The sequence below is a fragment of the Musca vetustissima genome, unplaced genomic scaffold (assembly GCF_032173495.1).
Source record: "Musca vetustissima isolate MV318-11 ecotype Yass unplaced genomic scaffold, APGP_CSIRO_Mvet_v1 utg29121, whole genome shotgun sequence".
In the NCBI taxonomy this organism is placed as follows: Eukaryota; Metazoa; Arthropoda; class Insecta; order Diptera; family Muscidae; genus Musca; species Musca vetustissima.
Window position 1 is genome coordinate 23,436 of NW_026882880.1, and position 19,552 is coordinate 42,987.

General features: G+C 33.6%; 4 protein-coding genes, 1 non-coding gene and 1 pseudogene across 5 annotated transcripts; 2 read left to right on the top strand and 4 right to left on the bottom strand.

Annotated features, from left to right (window-relative positions):
- The first annotated feature begins 1,773 nt into the window (after nt 1-1,773).
- Nucleotides 1,774-2,059, top strand: LOC133329570 (sarcotoxin-1B-like). Its single transcript, XM_061538043.1, has 2 exons — nt 1,774-1,884; nt 1,951-2,059. Exons 1-2 carry the CDS (start codon nt 1,786-1,788, stop codon nt 2,044-2,046), a joined length of 195 nt encoding a protein of 64 aa, XP_061394027.1. The 5' UTR covers nt 1,774-1,785; the 3' UTR covers nt 2,047-2,059.
- A 522-nt stretch (nt 2,060-2,581) lies between these two features.
- On the bottom strand, nt 2,582-2,748 carry LOC133329576 (U1 spliceosomal RNA). Its single transcript, XR_009754313.1, has one exon. It is a non-coding gene; the product is annotated as a U1 spliceosomal RNA (small nuclear RNA).
- Nucleotides 2,749-4,913: 2,165 nt separating this feature from the next.
- On the bottom strand, nt 4,914-5,894 carry LOC133329567 (sarcotoxin-1C-like; annotated as a pseudogene).
- A 2,754-nt stretch (nt 5,895-8,648) lies between these two features.
- LOC133329575 (sarcotoxin-1B-like) lies at nt 8,649-8,927 on the bottom strand. Its single transcript, XM_061538049.1, has 2 exons — nt 8,813-8,927; nt 8,649-8,744 (listed from the first exon to the last, which is right to left on the bottom strand). Exons 1-2 carry the CDS (start codon nt 8,909-8,911, stop codon nt 8,649-8,651), a joined length of 195 nt encoding a protein of 64 aa, XP_061394033.1. The 5' UTR covers nt 8,912-8,927.
- Nucleotides 8,928-12,220: 3,293 nt separating this feature from the next.
- Nucleotides 12,221-12,512, top strand: LOC133329571 (sarcotoxin-1C). The gene is made up of 2 exons (XM_061538044.1): nt 12,221-12,330; nt 12,401-12,512. The coding sequence occupies exons 1-2, from the start codon at nt 12,232-12,234 to the stop codon at nt 12,494-12,496; spliced, it is 195 nt and encodes a 64-aa protein (XP_061394028.1). The 5' UTR covers nt 12,221-12,231; the 3' UTR covers nt 12,497-12,512.
- Nucleotides 12,513-14,456: 1,944 nt separating this feature from the next.
- Nucleotides 14,457-14,728, bottom strand: LOC133329574 (cecropin-A2). Its single transcript, XM_061538048.1, has 2 exons — nt 14,627-14,728; nt 14,457-14,552 (listed from the first exon to the last, which is right to left on the bottom strand). The coding sequence occupies exons 1-2, from the start codon at nt 14,726-14,728 to the stop codon at nt 14,457-14,459; spliced, it is 198 nt and encodes a 65-aa protein (XP_061394032.1).
- Nucleotides 14,729-19,552: the final 4,824 nt, after the last annotated feature.

Genomic DNA, 19,552 nt, shown 5'->3' on the forward strand with positions numbered 1-19,552 from the left:
TGGTATGCGAATGTGGAAGAACATACAAACCTGCCAGAATGCCGCCCTGAGAACTGCGACAGGGTGCCTCCTTATGACGCCAGTGGACCATTTACATGAGGAGGCAATGGTCTTACCCGTACATCGTCACAACAGGATGTTGTCGATGCAGTACCTGCTTGGGTGTTATCGTAGGAATCATCCATTCCATAATCTTATGGATCTAGAGAGAGAGAGGTCCAACGGTATAAAAGAGAACCCCTAGATCGTGAGGCTTATCGAGCAGGAATTACCAGAATTCACACGGAAGCAGTCCCCCAGGCAATGGACCAATACCGTGTGAATGCAGTACTTGGAGTCCACCCACCACCTATAGCAGCAGAAGAACGACAGCTGCCTAGACAAACGAGAGTGGTTTTAACCCAACTAAGATCAGGATGGTGCAGCCGCCTCAATTCGTATTGGGCCCGAATTGACAGCACGGTACCAAACACATGCCCTGCATGTTGTTTTGGACCTCACGATATGCTGCATCTCTTTAACTGCCCTGCTAAACCCACTCATCTGTCTCCAGAATCTCTTTGGACGCAGCCGTTACAGATTGCAACCTTCATGAACCTGGAAACAGATGAGTCAGAACCAGATTAATTTAATACAACAAACATGTAGATAGTTGCTAGAACAACAACAACAAAACGGTGCAAATTTAGCCCATATCGGACATTCCAAAGCATTTTAAATAAAGTCCTATAGTTCATATAAAAATTATGGATTTATTTTTCCCCAACCAAATAATATCTGAATACGTCGATATCTGTAAGTATCTAAGATCATTGAGATCAATTTAAAGGTTAACAAATTGGATATACTAACATCTTCTCGGGTCTGTGTCTATGTGCGCCCAGAATACAAATTTTGTAATTTTTCACACAAAGTCAACTTCTATTTGACCCGTAAAATATTGATCGATCTTTATCGAAACAGACATGCTTATACTTTGGCCCCATTCCCTTCTTTACCAAAAACAATATGTATCTCCATTGACTAGAACCGGTCCTACATGTGAAGATTGGTCCATAACTATGATCTGTATCGTGTTTAGAAATTACAATGGACAGACGGACAAACATGTCTTGATCGACTTAGTTTTCGAGATATGACGATCGGTATACTTAAAGGCGGGTATATTACCAATATTTCACGGCGTTACAAACTCTTGGGGCTTTTTGGAGTATTTAGTTGGTGAATTATTTCTTAGATACAAGAAATGTATCTTTTCTCAAAAAGTCTTATATTCCTTTAAGATTGATCGCCTAGTATAGTCAAGTTAAATATTGCTGAACTTTTGGGCTAAAATAAAAATTAGCTTTGAAGTGAAATACTTTTTTCTTTGACGAGGGAATTCCCATTTCTTCTTTCATTCACAACGAATTATCTACACAAAGGTCACAGTCAAGGCTAATCAACCGATAAAGTTCCTCATTTGTTGCTAAACGACAAGGAGGCTGTGTAGACATCAATAAAACCACTAAACAAAAAAGTCTTCTTTGTGGGTAAAATACGTTGTCCCCTACAAATATGGTAATGTGATTCCCCCACAGTTGGTGTGTTCCTTATTCAACAAAAAGAGAACTGAAACACAAAATGTGTCATTCGAAGAACATGTAGCCAACAGATAGATTGACTATAAAAGCTTAGGTTGCGGCGAAGATCGACATCAGTTTCGTATTGAACTTAAAGCAGAATAAAGCTTTAGAACAATCACAATCCACACATACAACAATTTTTAATAATAAAAAAATCAAAATGAATTTTAATAAATTATTTGTCTTTGTTGCCTTTGTTTTGGCTGTCTTTGTTGGTCAGAGTGAAGCCGGATGGTTGAAAAAGATTGGCAAGAAAATTGTAAGTATAATTTCATAAAATTTAAAACTATATGTTATTAATATTTTTTGTTTATATTTATTATAGGAGCGTGTTGGACAACATACCCGTGATGCTACCATTCAAACTATTGGCATTGCCCAACAGGCAGCAAATGTAGCTGCAACATTGAAGGGGAAATAAATGATTTATTAGACTTATAAAAGACGTGATAGTATAAGTAGATTTAAATGATTGTTTTAAGTATTTATTTAAATAATAAATTTGTAAAAAAATTAAATTTTAGTGATATTATTCTTATACAGTAAGGATGCTATAAAAACAGCCTGGTCTGGAATAAAATAATATATTTCATAAGAGGTCCATTAGAAGCGTATATTTTTTAAGGGTATCAAAGGTGTACAGTTAAAAAATATTAGGTTTGGGAAAAAAGAAATCAATTTTTTTGTGTCCACTTTTATCTCCTGGGCGATGTTACGACTGCTAACATGCCGGTCAACTTCGATCATTTCTCCGATTTTATCGACATTTTTGACGACCGGCCTACCTGTGCGTGGTGCATTTTTAACATAAAAATTCCTGAACGAAATCTACGAAACCAAAATTGCATAACTATTGGATTTTTGTTTAATATTTTTCTATAACTTCACAATAAGCGTTTACTTTTTAAAAATATTTTTATAATTTTATTTAACATTTCCATATTTATTCAAATTACGTCGGGACGGCGCGTACGCCATTCCCGGCTACCAAAAATTACACGCACGAGTTATTCACATTAGGAATAATCGCAGAGGTCAACTCAATCGGAATGTGCAATGATCAAGTCTCGCCCTGGAGGAACCGCCTTCGTGATCACGGTTAACCTCTACGCCAGGTAAGTATGCTGTGGTTAGCTCGAACTGGAGTATATGTGCGAACACAAAAATGATGTGAATGAGAATTATGGGTAAACGGAAAGGGAGGGATGATGTGTGATGAACAATGAAGTTGAAAAGAAACTGTGGTTTAGTGATATTTTGTGTCTGTGTGATCAGTTGTCGTTCGTTTCGGGGGTTGAAGAAAAGGTACAACAAATGTTTTGTTGTTGTATTAAGAAGAATATGGTTAGGTAGGTAGATATGACATTGAATATAGGGATGGCGGAATGGAAACAGGTTGTGATTGAAATAAGACTATCAAAGGTAAAGGAAAAAAAGTATTCCTGACTTTAAACGGTATCATTACCGATAAAAAAAATGACCTTGAGGAATATATTTTAATAAAAAAGTAATATTTCGTCTTATCTGGGGTTTGTGTAAATACTAAAATATTTAAGGAATATTAATCATTTCTTCTATTAGGTTTCCAATAAATTGAGCACAATTATACTTAAAATATATTTATATCATCCGAACGATATAAACGATTTGATACAAACCTTTCATATTATTTGTTTCAATTTCGACTGATCCATTTCATTTTTTTTTTAATATTTCTTCATTGACTATTCTGAGGCGTGGATTAAAAAAATATTCAGATACTATCCTGATACTTGGATTTTTATACCCTACACAACTATGGGGTAATATTATAGCTTTGTGCAGCCCAAGGAGTTTGTAACGCCGCGAAATATTGGTCCTAGTCCCACCTTCGTCATATATCGACTAGCTGAATCGATCTAGACATGTGTGTCCATGGACGGACTTCCATTATAATTTTTAAACACGATACATGCCACAGTTATGGACCAATCGTCCTGAAATTTTGCATGTAGGATGGATTGGGCCAATGAAGACCCCTATTGTGTTTGGAAAAGATCAGTTAATATTTAGAGGGTGAAATGGGCGAAATACTTAATTTTTGTCGGTTTTCTAGTCGCTCCAGAGGCCGCAATTATGGCCCAAACATCGCAATTTTTTACATGGAGAAGGGGATCGGGTCAAAGAATAAACATGTCTGTTTTGATAAAGATCGGTCAGTATATAGGGGGTCAAATGAACCCTGACTTTTGTTTGAAAAATTACAATATTTGTATTCTATGGCGTATATATTTACGCGTGGAGGACATAGCCCCGAGAAGTTGATAATATATACAAGAGAAATGCTCGGATGTGGGAGTTACACTCAAATATTTACAGGTGCTTGCATACGTATTCATATATTATTTAGTAACCCATTACCACACTAGAGGGCGGAAATATAGCGCTGATCACTTCGAAATTTTCCATGAGGATCCAGGTATGACCAAGGACAACGCCTATAATTTTCGGTGATGATCAGATAATAATGTTGGGATGAATTGGACCGAATATTTAATTTTTTGTGTGTTTTTTTTTTCGAGTCGATCTATAGACTACAATTATAAGCCAAACATCACAACACAACCCACGGTGAAGGGAATCTGGACAAGTAATTAGAAGGGTTGTACTGAATATTAGTAGTATTTGTTCTCACCTCTAGTAGGTCAAGAGTGTGCAAATATCGCGAAATATTGCGCAAGTTTAGAATGTATTACTACAGAAAGTTAGATTTTTGTGTATGTTGTGTAGGGTATCATATGTTCGGCCCCGTCCGACTATACCTTCAGGGACTATCTTGAGGCGTGGATTCTTTTAAAATTATTTTTTCAGGGACTATCCTGATGGGTGGATTTTTTTTTAATTTTTGTAGAAATTTTTTACAAAAATGTTTTAAGGGATGCGTATATTTTTTTATGTTTTCGAGCTATTTGTAAAATATATTATTTTGAGAAAGGTCTGGATTATTTTAAAAATATTTTTTACTGACTATCCTGAGGCGTAATTTCCTTAACATTTTTTTCAGGGAGTATCTTGAGGCGCGGAGACTATCCTGGGCCGTGGATTTTTTAAAATATTTTTCAAGGACAAAAATTGTATTCTTCCTTATTAAAAATAAAAAGTAAAAAAATGTTAATGGATTTAAAATAATATTTACTCAATTATAATAACTCAATTTTATTTTTATTCATACATATATCATTTAAGAAATACTATATTTTTTAATATTATCTTATTGGATACTTCAGACTTTTACAGATTTTTAATGCCTTAGCCCTTTAATGTTGCTGCAACATTGGCTGCTTGTTGAGCCACTCCAATAGTCTGTATTGTAGCATCACGAGTATGTTGACCAACACGTTCCTATAAGCGAACACATAGGAATACATTTTTAAATTTCCAATAATTTATTTTTAAAAATGAATATGACTTACAATTTTCTTGCCAATCTTTTTCAACCATCCAGCTTCACTTTGACCAATGCAAACAGCAGCCAAAACCAAGGCAATAAATACAAATAATCATTGTGTTTTGTTTAGAAAAATAATGTATGGTTTCTGTTTAGCTGGTAAAAACGGAATCGTAAATCGGGGATTTACTTTGAGAGAAATTGTCGGTGATTCCACAAAACATTTGTGCGGAAAGCAATATTTTGCCGCAAAAATTACTTTCCACTAGTTATATTTTTTTTCAAAAATATTTTGTTATGTTTATTCAGTTGGATTTCCACTATGAAGAGGTGGTTGAAAGTGTGACACATAGTTTGATAGTATGACGACATGGAAATTGATCTATACAAATTACAATTCCCTTGTTATGTTGAAAGTGTTAATATTTATTTTTCATGTAATTGGAAATACAGTCGAACACCGATTATGCGAATAGCGAACCATTTTCTTCGATCGTACTCCGAATTTATGATTTATGACGTGATGATTATTTTGCTGGCAACTTTAAAGCTGGTGAATAAAAAGGTTTATATCTTTGTTTGAATCTTTTGGGGGGTTATTTATTTGAGTTCCAATGCTTTCAATTTTTAAATATATCCTACCTCGGGTTTTTTCGCTCTTATTTTCTTAAATCTTAAGATTTTGTATATGACCCTAAACGACACGAAATCGATATATTTATGTTTTTCTTAACAGAAGGACAGACCCCATAATTTTATACAGGGTTATCAATTTTGTGGTTTCAAAAGCGACATTTGTCAAACTAAATTTTTAGACCAATTATTTTTATACTCTCAGCCATGACTACGACAAAAATGTAATATAATAATGTAAAATATTGGTTTATTTCTTTGGACAAAATCCGTTTCAGACAATTTAGAGTTGAAGCGGATCAACTTATTCACATTTTAATTACTACAGTATAAACACATACGTTTTATTGATCATTTAAATACTAAAATGCAACTCTGTTTTAAACATTTGAAATTAACGGTTAACTATGTAAATATTTTGTAAATAGTACCAAAAACTACATCACTGATATTAATACCTTATCGTACAACCAATTCTAGACGAGGATTTTGCTTCTCATAAGTAGTACTTAAGCTCAATTTAATTTCAATAAAATCAGCTACGCTTCGAGTCCTGGACCACTCGGCTCTAATTCGTTTAGCGAACACTGAAGGCTTAAGATCATTACCCACGCTTGCCCAAGTTGATGGACTAGATCATAAGCTGGAAGTAGTTCCTAAACAAGGAGAAACCAACATTATTGTAAATCTTGTTGTTTCGAGTTTCTTCACTTGCGCCCAACGGGGGGCAAGCCTCATTGAAACCCAAGGAGCTTTCTTTAGAGTCGATTTACAAATGCCGGTCCATTCGTCTGTCTGGCCGGCTGGTGTGCATGATAACTCTCAAAGTGGGTAACCAATTTCATTCAAACTTTGTAAACCGTAATATTTCTTGCAAACTTAGATTAAGTTCGAAGATGGAAAATATTGGTTCACTCTCCCACAAACTGGACATAATTTCGATGAAATATTATTTTATAATATCTTGTGAACGTACTATTCGATTTGAATCAAACTTTGAACAACCTATTGTGTTTATCAAAAATAGATAAAGTATGAAGATGAGACCCACTGGTCCACTTCTTCTGGTACCTCCCCCACATAGGGTTAAAATTTATAAAAATGGTTAATCCAATTTCAATCGTATGGAATTTCCGATTTGATTTAAACTGTGCATATTGTAATATTTCCTTCAGGACCCATCGGTCCTCTCTGGTACCTCGCACATACAATGATCAAAATTTAGCTGAAAGTAAATTTTATAATATCATCCGAACAGTCATCCCATTTTACAAAACATTGCACAAACTAATATTTGAACCATGTCTATATAATGATGGTAGATGGAACTCATCGGTTCACTCATTCTAGTACCTTCTCACAAAGGGTCAAATTATTTTATACAAACTTTGCTTATCATAATATTTTTTATCTAGCCTACATCGAATCAAAAGATGCGACGCATCGGTTGCATCCACAATTTTGAAAATTTTTTATTTTCCTTCGAACTTAATTCAAGATGAAAGATGGGACCCGCCGTCCACTCCCTCTGGTACCTCCTACACAAAATGGGAAATGAATATCCGATTTCAACTAAACTTTGTAGATTCTAATATTTTAACCATGTCGCCTGTATAATGTTGGAAGATGGAATTTTCGGCCCACTCTTTCTAGAGTCAAATTGTGAAAACTTGAAAAATCTCTCTGACATAGATCAAGCTTGAATATGGTCCACTCCTTCTGGTCTCTTCAGACATGATATGTCAGAAATAGTGACGTATATGACATACATTAGTTAATATGGAAATAAATCAAATGGCAGATTTGTTCCAAACTTTGCAAATCGAAATATTTTTTCCAAACCTACATTACTCTCTAAGACGAGGTATATGGGGAAAACTCATCAGGAACCTCTCCAAAGATGGTAAACTCCAATACATATATCTTATTTAAAGAGAATAATAAAATCTTTTTTTTATTCCGTAGACCTCTGCAAACAATAGGATGATGGTACATATCTATCGACAACACCGACTGACACTTTTTTACTTTCAAAAAATATAAATACTAGGTTGGGGAAAATAAATCCATTATTTTTATATGAACTATAGGACTTTATTCATTCTGGCCGTTTCTGGTCAATTGCTATCTTCAAACGGTCCAGTTGTTGACAGTAGAGATCAGAATTAAGCGTTTGACCATAATAAATAATCATCTTCTGCATTGCAGAACCTTCCTGGCCGTTAGTCTGGTTTGGCTACCGATTGAGGTGCTTCACCGCTCTTTGACCACGATCGTTTTCGCTCAGGGTTATCGTATGTGATCCATTTCTCATCTCCAGTCACCATCCGTTTATGAATCTCATTCCGTTTGACCAAGGCTTCGCAGAATGAAATTCGATCCATCCTATTTTTTCTGTTAATTGGTGTGACACCCAAACGTCGACCTTCTTTTTGGTTTAAAACAGTTTTATAGTCGATTTTAGCTCCTGGGCGATGTTACGACTGCTAACATGCCGGTCAACTTCGATCATTTCTCTGATTTTATCGACATTTTCGACGACCGGCCTATTTGTGCGAAGTGCATCATTAACATCAAAATTTCCTGAACGGAATGTACGAACCCAAAATTGCCTCTTGGCTTGCATTTTCGCCTTTGTCATTCCATCACTTCCATTTTTAACACCCTGTAACTCACAACTGAATGCACCAAAAATATCACCCTTCCAACGAGCATAAATCTGAAATTGTTTGATAGATACTTTACAAGAAATCTGTCAGTACAGCCATCTGCCGAAAAAATAATGAATTTCTTTTTTCTAACCTAATATTAATAGGTCCAACATGCTCATAACATTATTAATATGTACAATAAAAAAACCCAAAAATTTAGTTTTTTACAATTTTTTTATTTAAATAAATACTTAAATGAAGACTTAAAAATCTACTTAAATTAGCACGACTTTTATATATCTTATAAAACATTTATTTCCCCTTCAATGTGGCAGCGACATTTGCTGCCTGTTGGGCAATACCAATAGTTTGAATGGTGGCATCACGGGTATGTTGTCCAACACGTTCCTATAACAAATTGAAATACAATTATTTTTAAAAAAGTATAGTTTTAAATTTAATTAAATTATACTTACAATTTTCTTGCCAATCTTTTTCAACCATCCTGCTTCACTGCTACCAACAAAGACAGCCAAAACAAAGGCAACAAAGACAAATATTTTATTAAAGTTCATTTTGATTGTTTTGATAATTTAAATAGGTTTGTGTTGTGTGGATTGTTTGCTTGTTCTTAAGCTTTATTCTGCTTTAAGTTCAATATGAAACTGATGTCGATCTTCGCCGCAACCTAAGCTTTTATAGTCAATAATTTCTTTTGGCTACATGTACGACGATGAATGACACATTTTGTGTTTCCGATATTTTTCGTTTGTTGAATAAGGAATACACCAACTGTTGGGGGAATCACATTCTCATAACTGTTGGGGAATACGTATTTTACCCACAGATAAGACTTTTTTGTTTAGTGGTTTTATGGGTGTCTATACAGCCTCCTTTTTCGTTTAGCAACAAATGAGGAGATATTTAGGGTGATTAGCCTTGAATGTGATTTTTTGTGTAGATAATTTGTTGTAAATGAAAAAAGAAATGGGGATTACCTCGTGCTCTAGAAAAAGTATTTCAAATTCCAACGAATTTTTTATTATTTGATAAATCCAACAGCCCCAGTTTTGATCTTTCATTTATCTCCTCAATTGTAGCAACACGCATTCGGTTTATCGATGTTTTGGGGTTTAGGAAGTGGAAAAAGTCCACCGGCAAACATTTTCCACTTCCGTTGAATATGGTGGGGGAGTTATTTGCATCCATTGTGTAAGCTGATAGGTTATTATAGTGAAAAATCTATGATTACTTTTAACACAAATCTATGCGCACGACCTAGTGGCAAGAATTACGCCCCATTATAGTCGAAGACAATTCTAGCAAAATCTTCACATTTTATCAAGCTTTATGTGCTTCTTTGCCCTTTTATAGTCTTACACCACTGATACGTCTCCAATTATGACCATTTCGAGGCCATTTACCAGCTCATGAACGATTTACAGCCCAAATGCAATCTTGGAATCACCTTCGCTGCCGGTACAATTCATGCCTGAAAAATCCGTAAAAATAACTTGGCAGGATTCGGACCACATGTCAGAAACCTCTGTCAGTGATTCGACGACTCTCCAACATCGTTCTCTTTGCTACATCAATTATTTAATTGGTTGGTTATTGAGCTTCTGGGGCGATCAGGACGGGAATCGTCATTGACATCATCACGGCCTTTGTTAAATCAGTTATTCCACAATTGTACTTTTTTTCAGATCACAGTAAATTCCCAAAATGTTACAGTCAACATTTCAAAGGTCCTTTCGCATATAATCTCATGTTTACACCCTCAGCCTAAGTCCAAAAATATTCCTCATTGAGGAATTGGCTTTAGACCCCATGTTTCTTTAGACAATTTCGAGTATGTCTGGCTTTCGAAGGGAGTAAAGAAATCCATTAAAACTTTGCACATAATAATATTTCTTCAAAACTTGGATTGAGTTGGGAGATGAGAAACATGGGTTCACTACTCCTAGTATTTCATCCAATCCTTTTACATCGTAATATTTTTAGCACATCTAGATCAGGTCTGTAGATGGGGTCAATCGGTCCTACCATTCTGGCACCTCCCCTACAAAGTGTCGAATTGAGTGTCCGATTTAATATAAACTTTGCAATTTTTCTAAACATACTTTTACCTATGTTTAGAAAAATTGCAAAGACCGGGTTTATCGGTCCATTTCTTCTCGTACCAGGTACTTATACTGCAATTTATTTGAAATTTATTAGTGTCGTAAATATAAAGTTTTCCGAGCAAGGATCGGGTAATTTTTAAATAATATTTGGAGGTCAAAAAGTTCGTTTTGTGGTAGGGGAGACTGGGGCACCTTCGGCACTTTTTTTAGAGGTCTATATCTCAGTACTTATTGAACATATATAACAACTTTATGACTGATTATTGTCCTCTGACACTTAATTATAAAAAATATTACCAAAAAGATATGCAAAATAGTATTAGTTAAAAAACTTTACAGTCAAATTCGCCGAATGTGCCCCAACCCGGGGTAGCTTCGGCATTTGATGGGGCACATTCGGCACCATAGTCATAGCCGGGTAATTGTCATCGCTATCAGTATGATTGAAATTCTGATCCTCTAAAGGCTCTATTTGGTTTTAATACGCCACACAATGTTTGAATTTTAGGACTATAATTTCTAGCGGCGGACGTTTACATCTCAATGTCGCACACACCATCAGAAATAGGGGTTTTCTATCGCATTTTCGTCAATACAAGCACGTTTGATCTTATATATGCAATTTCGAGCCATATTAAAGGATTAGTTTTAAAGACAAACTCAAAAATATTTTAGGGAAATAATATTGCACAATCTGTATATGGCCGAATGTGCCCCACTTTAAAATGCCGAATGTACCCCGAATGTACTTTTTATAGTTTTTTTTTTCATGTTTTCGATCAAATTTGTAAAAACATTATATTTTTAAATATTTTTATAATAATACACATCGTAGTTAACCACTTTTTAATAATATTGCCTTAACAATTTTAAAAGTTGTATCACGAAATACTTACGAAATGGAATTGAAATATTACAGAAACATCTATAAAAATACAAAAACCTTATTAGCTAGAAATTTCAAATTTGTGTCAGTTATTTATTTCGATACCAATGTACGAAACTAGTGACGTACGGTGAGAGCTTCATATCGAAAACGCGATTGCCGAAGGTGCCCCAGTCTCCCCTATTTAATTTACGGTTCAAAAAATAAGGATGAAATAGATGTGCATGGACTCGAGATAGAAGGATAATTTGTTTTTCCAAAATATGCTTCATTCGATTTGACTGAAGACATATCATCCCAAAAATAACCTTCAATAGCTGCACAGGTAAAATATCAGTGTGGGTTGAGGTACTTTCATGCCAAAAATAACAACTATTTAACATAGCTGACAGGAAGGTCGGATCCTATTAGTCAATATTTTATGTAAAGTTTTCAGAAGCATACAATTCTTGCAAATATCACGTGTTACTTAAAATCTGCGACGAGAACACTTACTATCATGTTTTAAAAGAAATATAATTAAGTTTTTGTATATGGCAACATAATAATTTTTTAATTTTAGTTTTCTCAAAATGCTTCTGACACAAAAAGAAAGCAAACAGCAACAGTCTCTAAAGCCATAGATCACGAACCTCTTTGTGGGTAATACACGCATTCTCGTAGACATATCACAAAGTGATTCCCCTCTGTTAGTGTGTTCCTTATTCAGCAGAAAAGAAACAAAGACAACGTGTATCATCAAAAAGTACTTATTCGAATAAATGTTGGGTATAAAAGCTTTGCTTGGTATTGAGTTCGTCATCAGTTTGTTATCGAACCTAGAGCAAAATTAAAGCTTAAACACAACACACCACCACCAGCTATTTAATAGCAACAAATCATAATGAATTTTAAAAAATTATTTGTCTTCGTTGCTTTCGTTTTGGCTATCTTTGTTGGCCAGAGTGAAGCCGGGTGGTTGAAAAAGATTGGCAAGAAAATTGTAAGTAGAAAAAAGTAACTTATTTCAAATGTAGAGTATGGAAACAAATTGTTTTTAATAATATTTATAGGAACGTGTTGGACAACATACCCGTGATGCTACCATTCAAACTATTGGCATTGCCCAGCAAGCGGCAAATGTAGCTGCAACATTGAAGGGGAAATGAATAGATTATTTTTAAAAATTAAACTGCTAACATAATTATTTGTAAATTAATATTAAGTAAATTATTAAAATATTGTAATAAACTAAATAGTTGTATACATAAAACAATACTGAGTTATTTTAAAATAGGATAAAAATGTATCAAAATATTTTTTTGGCTTAATTTAGAAAATATAAAAATCAAAATCAAAACATTCATTCGTTTTTTTAATAGAATTTTTAGCCTAAACGCATTTTAATAATTTAAACATGTATTTATATTTTCCACTCCCAAATAATATACCTGTAGAATCCCGTTTTATTTAAGAAAAGTTTCAGATTTGTTCAATGTATAAACAAGTAAAAAGTGTCAGTCGATGTTGCCGACCGATATGTACCCTACGCCTATGTTTTGCGGAGTTCTACGAAATTACACACAGGATTTTTATGTTTATAGGGAGGTACCAAACAATGGTAAAAACATTACAATTTGCATAGTTCGGATGAAAACGGATCTAAATTTTTGACACTGTGAGGGAGCTACAGAAGGCGTCAATCACGGATCTCAACTTCATATTTTATCTAAGTACCGTATGAAATTGGATATTCCGTTTGCTTCATATGAGGTGTATATCTTTCAAAATTTCAAACCTTGGTGGGGGAGGAACTAGAAGGAGTGAAGCGAAACTTCTCATCATTCAGCATTATGCACTCTTTTATAAAATATTTTCTTGTGCAAAGTTAAAAATCTGATAGTCCGTTCGCGTGATATAAAATTAATTTTTAGTCAAATTTTGATCATTTTCATGAGACCGACGGGTCTCATTTTTTTTTGGATAAAATCTGGGTGGGTTTAACATATTACGAAGTGCAAAGTTTTGAAACAATTGGATATTCCTTTTGCTTCACAATAATAATTGCCTCTATAATAATTTTATATATAGACAAAAGAAAGTATTTGTAAGAAATCTTGGCTTATTGCTCCATAATGTTTTACAAATTTATAAATTAAAAATAGCGCAAAGGATCAAATCTTTTAAAAATATTTTAAACTGTTCAAATTAAAGAATGATTATTAAATTCTGTCTGACTGATGTTCAATAATAGACGTTCAAAAAGTGGTTTTGGTTCCATTGTACACTGTACGAAAAAATGAGGACATTTTTTGCAAAAATTAGATCGGAACAAGACGACATATGTGACCAATACAATGACAGTAGGCAGAACAGAAGCAAATCTATCCTTGTATGACAAAATATATCATCAAAGACTATATTTACATTAAATACACAAGTGAAAATCTCAATAATTGTGGAAGATATAGCTGATTTATTGTGTCAGTATCAAGCGACGGCAGAAGTGCTTCTCAAACTTTAAACTATTTTTTTTCTCGAAACGAAAAGCCACATTCTACTTAATCGAAGAAAACCCCTCTATCCATGAAGACTTCTATGCAAAGTTTTTTGTATGACAAATATTTGTGTAACCTCCTTCTATAATAAGAAAATTTTCTTCCTTTTGTCTATAACTATTATTGGTCCTCCAAAAAATGCATAAAAATCGACGTATGTAGCCTTTGTTCCACCAAAGCCATTTAAAAATATATTACTTAAAAATGATTATTTATTTATCATTTCTCCTGCAGTTCTCTTCAAAACTTCCCAAAAATTATTTTTCACAGATCACCCTTTAATAGATTTGGAATTCCTTCATAATATTGTTAAAAAATCACGTACATTGCTCTGGCCTTTCTCTATAAATGTTCTGAAAAAATCCACGTTTATTGTTCTGGTAGTCTTGCAAAAAATATTCTTTAAAATATAAAAGAAATATTTTTAAAATCCATGCTCATCAAAATATATTCTTTTTAAATCCACGCTTAATGGTTGGATAGTCCTTCAAAAATATTATTGTCAAATTATGTTAAATTTCTATTATTATAATATATTATTTAATAAAATAACAATGGGGAAAACATTAAATTATTTTCCTTTAGCAGTTGCCACTACATTGGCCGCTTGCTGGGCTACACCAAGGCCCTGAATTGTGGCATCACGGGTATGTTGGCCAATACGTTCCTGTAAATTAAAAAAAAAATAATAACACCAACAATAACAATCCCCACAGACATTTCGTAAAATTCGGAACCTACAATTTTCTTGCCAATTTTCTTTAACCATCCAGCTTCACCTTGACCCACAAAAACAGCCAATAGCAAGGCAACAAAAATAGGGACTGTATTGAATTTCTTCATAGCTTTTTTGTTTTTTTTTTCGTCTTTAAATTTTACAATAATTTATTTCTTTCTATTTGCATTAGAAAGCTAATGACGGAAGTACAACTGAACGTAGCTGCTGACTTAAATGTCTGTTTGTGATTCATAACAAGGTCTTGTTTAAAAACAAAAGTGAAAAAAAAATAAAACAGGGAATATAATTAGGTATGGTCATGTACGTTTATTTTTTTTTTTTTTTGCAAAGTGTGTGGTTTTTCGAATTGCGGGGGAATTTATTGTTTTGTTTTTACTCATTTGCTTAGCGTGTAATCGATTATTGCCATAAATTTATTCGTATAATAGGGGAAGTATATTTTTTTAATTGGTGTTATCAGTTTCATTTGACATTTTATATGAACCCAAAAATAGATTTTGATTTTTTTGACCAACTATGTGGGGAATGTATTATCAATATGTGGGAAGCGTTTAAGGATATGGTAGTTCCCACACAAATATTCTTCAAAACTTCACAATTAATTATATGCTTATTATATTAAACTGATTCTTAAAAAAAACGATGCCTTTGACTCTAATATACCTTCAATTTTCCGTTTAAAATATCATGCTTTGGAAAAAAAGCTTAATTCCACGGTTAACAGTATGATGGACCTTCCAAAATATTCTCAAAAAAGTCTACAAAACTCTTAAAAATCTAAAAATTTTCTTTATAAATCCACGCCTATTGCTCTGATAATCCTTCCAAAAATATTCCTTCTAAATCCACGCTTATTGCTCTGATAATCCTTCCAAAAATATTCCTTCTAAATCCACGCCTATTGCTCTGATAATCCTTCCAAAAATATTCTTTATAAATCCACGCCTATTGCTCTGATGATCCTTCCAAAAATATTCTTTATAAATCCACGCCTATTGCTCTGATGATCCTTCCAAAAATATTCTTTATAAATCCACGCCTATTGCTCTGATGATCCTTCCAAAAATATTCTTTATAAATCCACGCCTATTGCTCTGATGATCCTTCCAAAAATATTCTTTATAAATCCACGCCTATTGCTCTGATGATCCTTCCAAAAATATTCTTTATAAATCCACGCCTATTGCTCTGATGATCCTTCCAAAAATATTCTTTATAAATCCACGCCTATTGCTCTGATGATCCTTCCAAAAATATTCTTTATAAATCCACGCCTATTGCTCTGATGATCCTTCCAAAAATATTCTTTATAAATCCACGCCTATTGCTCTGATGATCCTTCCAAAAATATTCTTTATAAATCCACGCCTATTGCTCTGATGATCCTTCCAAAAATATTCTTTATAAATCCACGCCTATTGCTCTGATGATCCTTCCAAAAATATTCTTTATAAATCCACGCCTATTGCTCTGATGATCCTTCCAAAAATATTCTTTATAAATCCACGCCTATTGCTCTGATGATCCTTCCAAAAATATTCTTTATAAATCCACGCCTATTGCTCTGATGATCCTCCTAAAAATATTCTTGCTCTGATGATCCTCCTAAAAATATTCTTTATAAATCCACGCCTACTGCTCTGATGATCCTCCTAAAAATATTCTTTATAAATCCACGCCTATTGCTCTGATGATCCTCCTAAAAATATTCTTTATAAATCCACGCCTATTGCTCTGATGATCCTCCTAAAAATATTCTTTATAAATCCACGCCTATTGCTCTGATGATCCTCCTAAAAATATTCTTTATAAATCCACGCCTATTGCTCTGATGATCCTCCTAAAAATATTCTTTATAAATCCACGCCTATTGCTCTGATGATCCTCCTAAAAATATTCTTTATAAATCCACGCCTATTGCTCTGATGATCCTCCTAAAAATATTCTTTATAAATCCACGCCTATTGCTCTGATGATCCTCCTAAAAATATTCTTTATAAATCCACGCCTATTGCTCTGATGATCCTCCTAAAAATATTCTTTATAAATCCACGCCTATTGCTCTGATGATCCTCCTAAAAATATTCTTTATAAATCCACGCCTATTGCTCTGATGATCCTCCTAAAAATATTCTTTATAAATCCACGCCTATTGCTCTGATGATCCTCCTAAAAATATTCTTTATAAATCCACGCCTATTGCTCTGATGATCCTCCTAAAAATATTCTTTATAAATCCACGCCTATTGCTCTGATGATCCTCCTAAAAATATTCTTTATAAATCCACGCCTATTGCTCTGATGATCCTCCTAAAAATATTCTTTATAAATCCACGCCTATTGCTCTGATGATCCTCCTAAAAATATTCTTTATAAATCCACGCCTATTGCTCTGATGATCCTCCTAAAAATATTCTTTATAAATCCACGCCTATTGCTCTGATGATCCTCCTAAAAATATTCTTTATAAATCCACGCCTATTGCTCTGATGATCCTCCTAAAAATATTCTTTATAAATCCACGCCTATTGCTCTGATGATCCTCCTAAAAATATTCTTTATAAATCCACGCCTATTGCTCTGATGATCCTCCTAAAAATATTCTTTATAAATCCACGCCTATTGCTCTGATGATCCTCCTAAAAATATTCTTTATAAATCCACGCCTATTGCTCTGATGATCCTCCTAAAAATATTCTTTATAAATCCACGCCTATTGCTCTAATCCTAAAAATATTCTTTATAAATTCACGCCTATTGCTCTAATCCTAAAAATATTCTTTATAAATTCACGCCTATTGCTCTGATGATCCTCCTAAAAATATTCTTTATAAATCCACGCCTATTGCTCTAATCCTAAAAATATTCTTTATAAATTCACGCCTATTGCTCTGATGATCCTCCTAAAAATATTCTTTATAAATCCACGCCTATTGCTCTGATGATCCTCCTAAAAATATTCTTTATAAATTCACGCCTATTGCTCTGATGATCCTCCTAAAAATATTCTTTATAAATCCACGCCTGTTGCTCTGATGATCCTCCTAAAAATATTCTTTATAAATCCACGCCTATTGCTCTGATGATCCTCCTAAAAATATTCTTTATAAATTCACGTCTATTGCTCTGATGATCCTCCTAAAAATATTCTTTATAAATCCACGCCTATTGCTCTGATGATCCTCCTAAAAATATTCTTTATAAATCCACGCCTATTGCTCTGATGATCCTCCTAAAAATATTCTTTATAAATCCACGCCTATTGCTCTGATGATCCTCCTAAAAATATTCTTTATAAATCCACGCCTATTGCTCTGATGATCCTCCTAAAAATATTCTTTATAAATCCACGCCTATTGCTCTGATGATCCTCCTAAAAATATTCTTTATAAATCCACGCCTATTGCTCTGATGATCCTCCTAAAAATATTCTTTATAAATCCACGCCTATTGCTCTGATGATCCTCCTAAAAATATTCTTTATAAATCCACGCCTATTGCTCTGATGATCCTCCTAAAAATATTCTTTATAAATCCACGCCTATTGCTCTGATGATCCTCCTAAAAATATTCTTTATAAATCCACGCCTATTGCTCTGATGATCCTCCTAAAAATATTCTTTATAAATCCACGCCTATTGCTCTGATGATCCTCCTAAAAATATTCTTTATAAATCCACGCCTATTGCTCTGATGATCCTCCTAAAAATATTCTTTATAAATCCACGCCTATTGCTCTGATGATCCTCCTAAAAATATTCTTTATAAATCCACGCCTATTGCTCTGAAGATCCTCCTAAAAATATTCTTTATAAATCCACGCCTATTGCTCTGATGATCCTCCTAAAAATATTCTTTATAAATCCACGCCTATTGCTCTGATGATCCTCCTAAAAATATTCTTTATAAATCCACGCCTATTGCTCTGATGATCCTCCTAAAAATATTCTTTATAAATCCACGCCTATTGCTCTAATCCTAAAAATATTCTTTATAAATTCACGCCTATTGCTCTGATGATCCTCCTAAAAATATTCTTTATAAATTCACGCCTATTGCTCTGATGATCCTCCTAAAAATATTCTTTATAAATCCACGCCTGTTGGTCTGATGATCCTCCTAAAAATATTCTTTATAAATCCACGCCTATTGCTCTGATGATCCTCCTAAAAATATTCTTTATAAATCCACGCCTATTGCTCTGCGTTTATCCAATAAATATCCATAATAAATCCACCTGATACTTTGGGTATCCTTCAATAAATATTCTTAAGAAATCTAAGCCTATGGATCTGATATTCCATATTGCAATAATAATAACTAAATCATTGGGTTTTCAGATGTTTCGGAATACAAAAATCACCATAGGGCAAATAAAACCCACACAAGTATTTTTTCTATTGTAATATTTTTCTTTGAAAATAAAATTTACATTTCCCATAGTAATTTCCCCCATTTCAAAAAAAAAAAAAAATACTCTCGCACACAACATGCATATCAATTGATTTTTTAATTCTAAACCAATCAGGGCAACCACCTAACCTCAACAGCAATTAAAGCTAGTGGCTTATATGATTCACACAAAATCTTTGTACAAAAATATATAAACCAAAGGTTTTACTACACACGGCATCAGTTTGCATTTCCCACCAAAACTAAAGAGTTCAACTTTTCCATCCTATTCGTTGCGGATTTTATACACAAATTTCAAAATGCAATTTCATAAAATATTCCTATTCTGTGCCTTGATGTTGGCCGTATTTGTGGGTCAAGGTGAAGCCGGTTGGTTGAAGAAAGTTGGCAAGAAAATTGTAAGTAGTCGTCCTTTTTAAAATTTTCTTTAAAGTATAGAAATTTTGAAATCATTTTTTCTCATTTTGGAAAAGGAACGAGTCGGTCAACACACCCGTGATGCCACAATTCAGGCT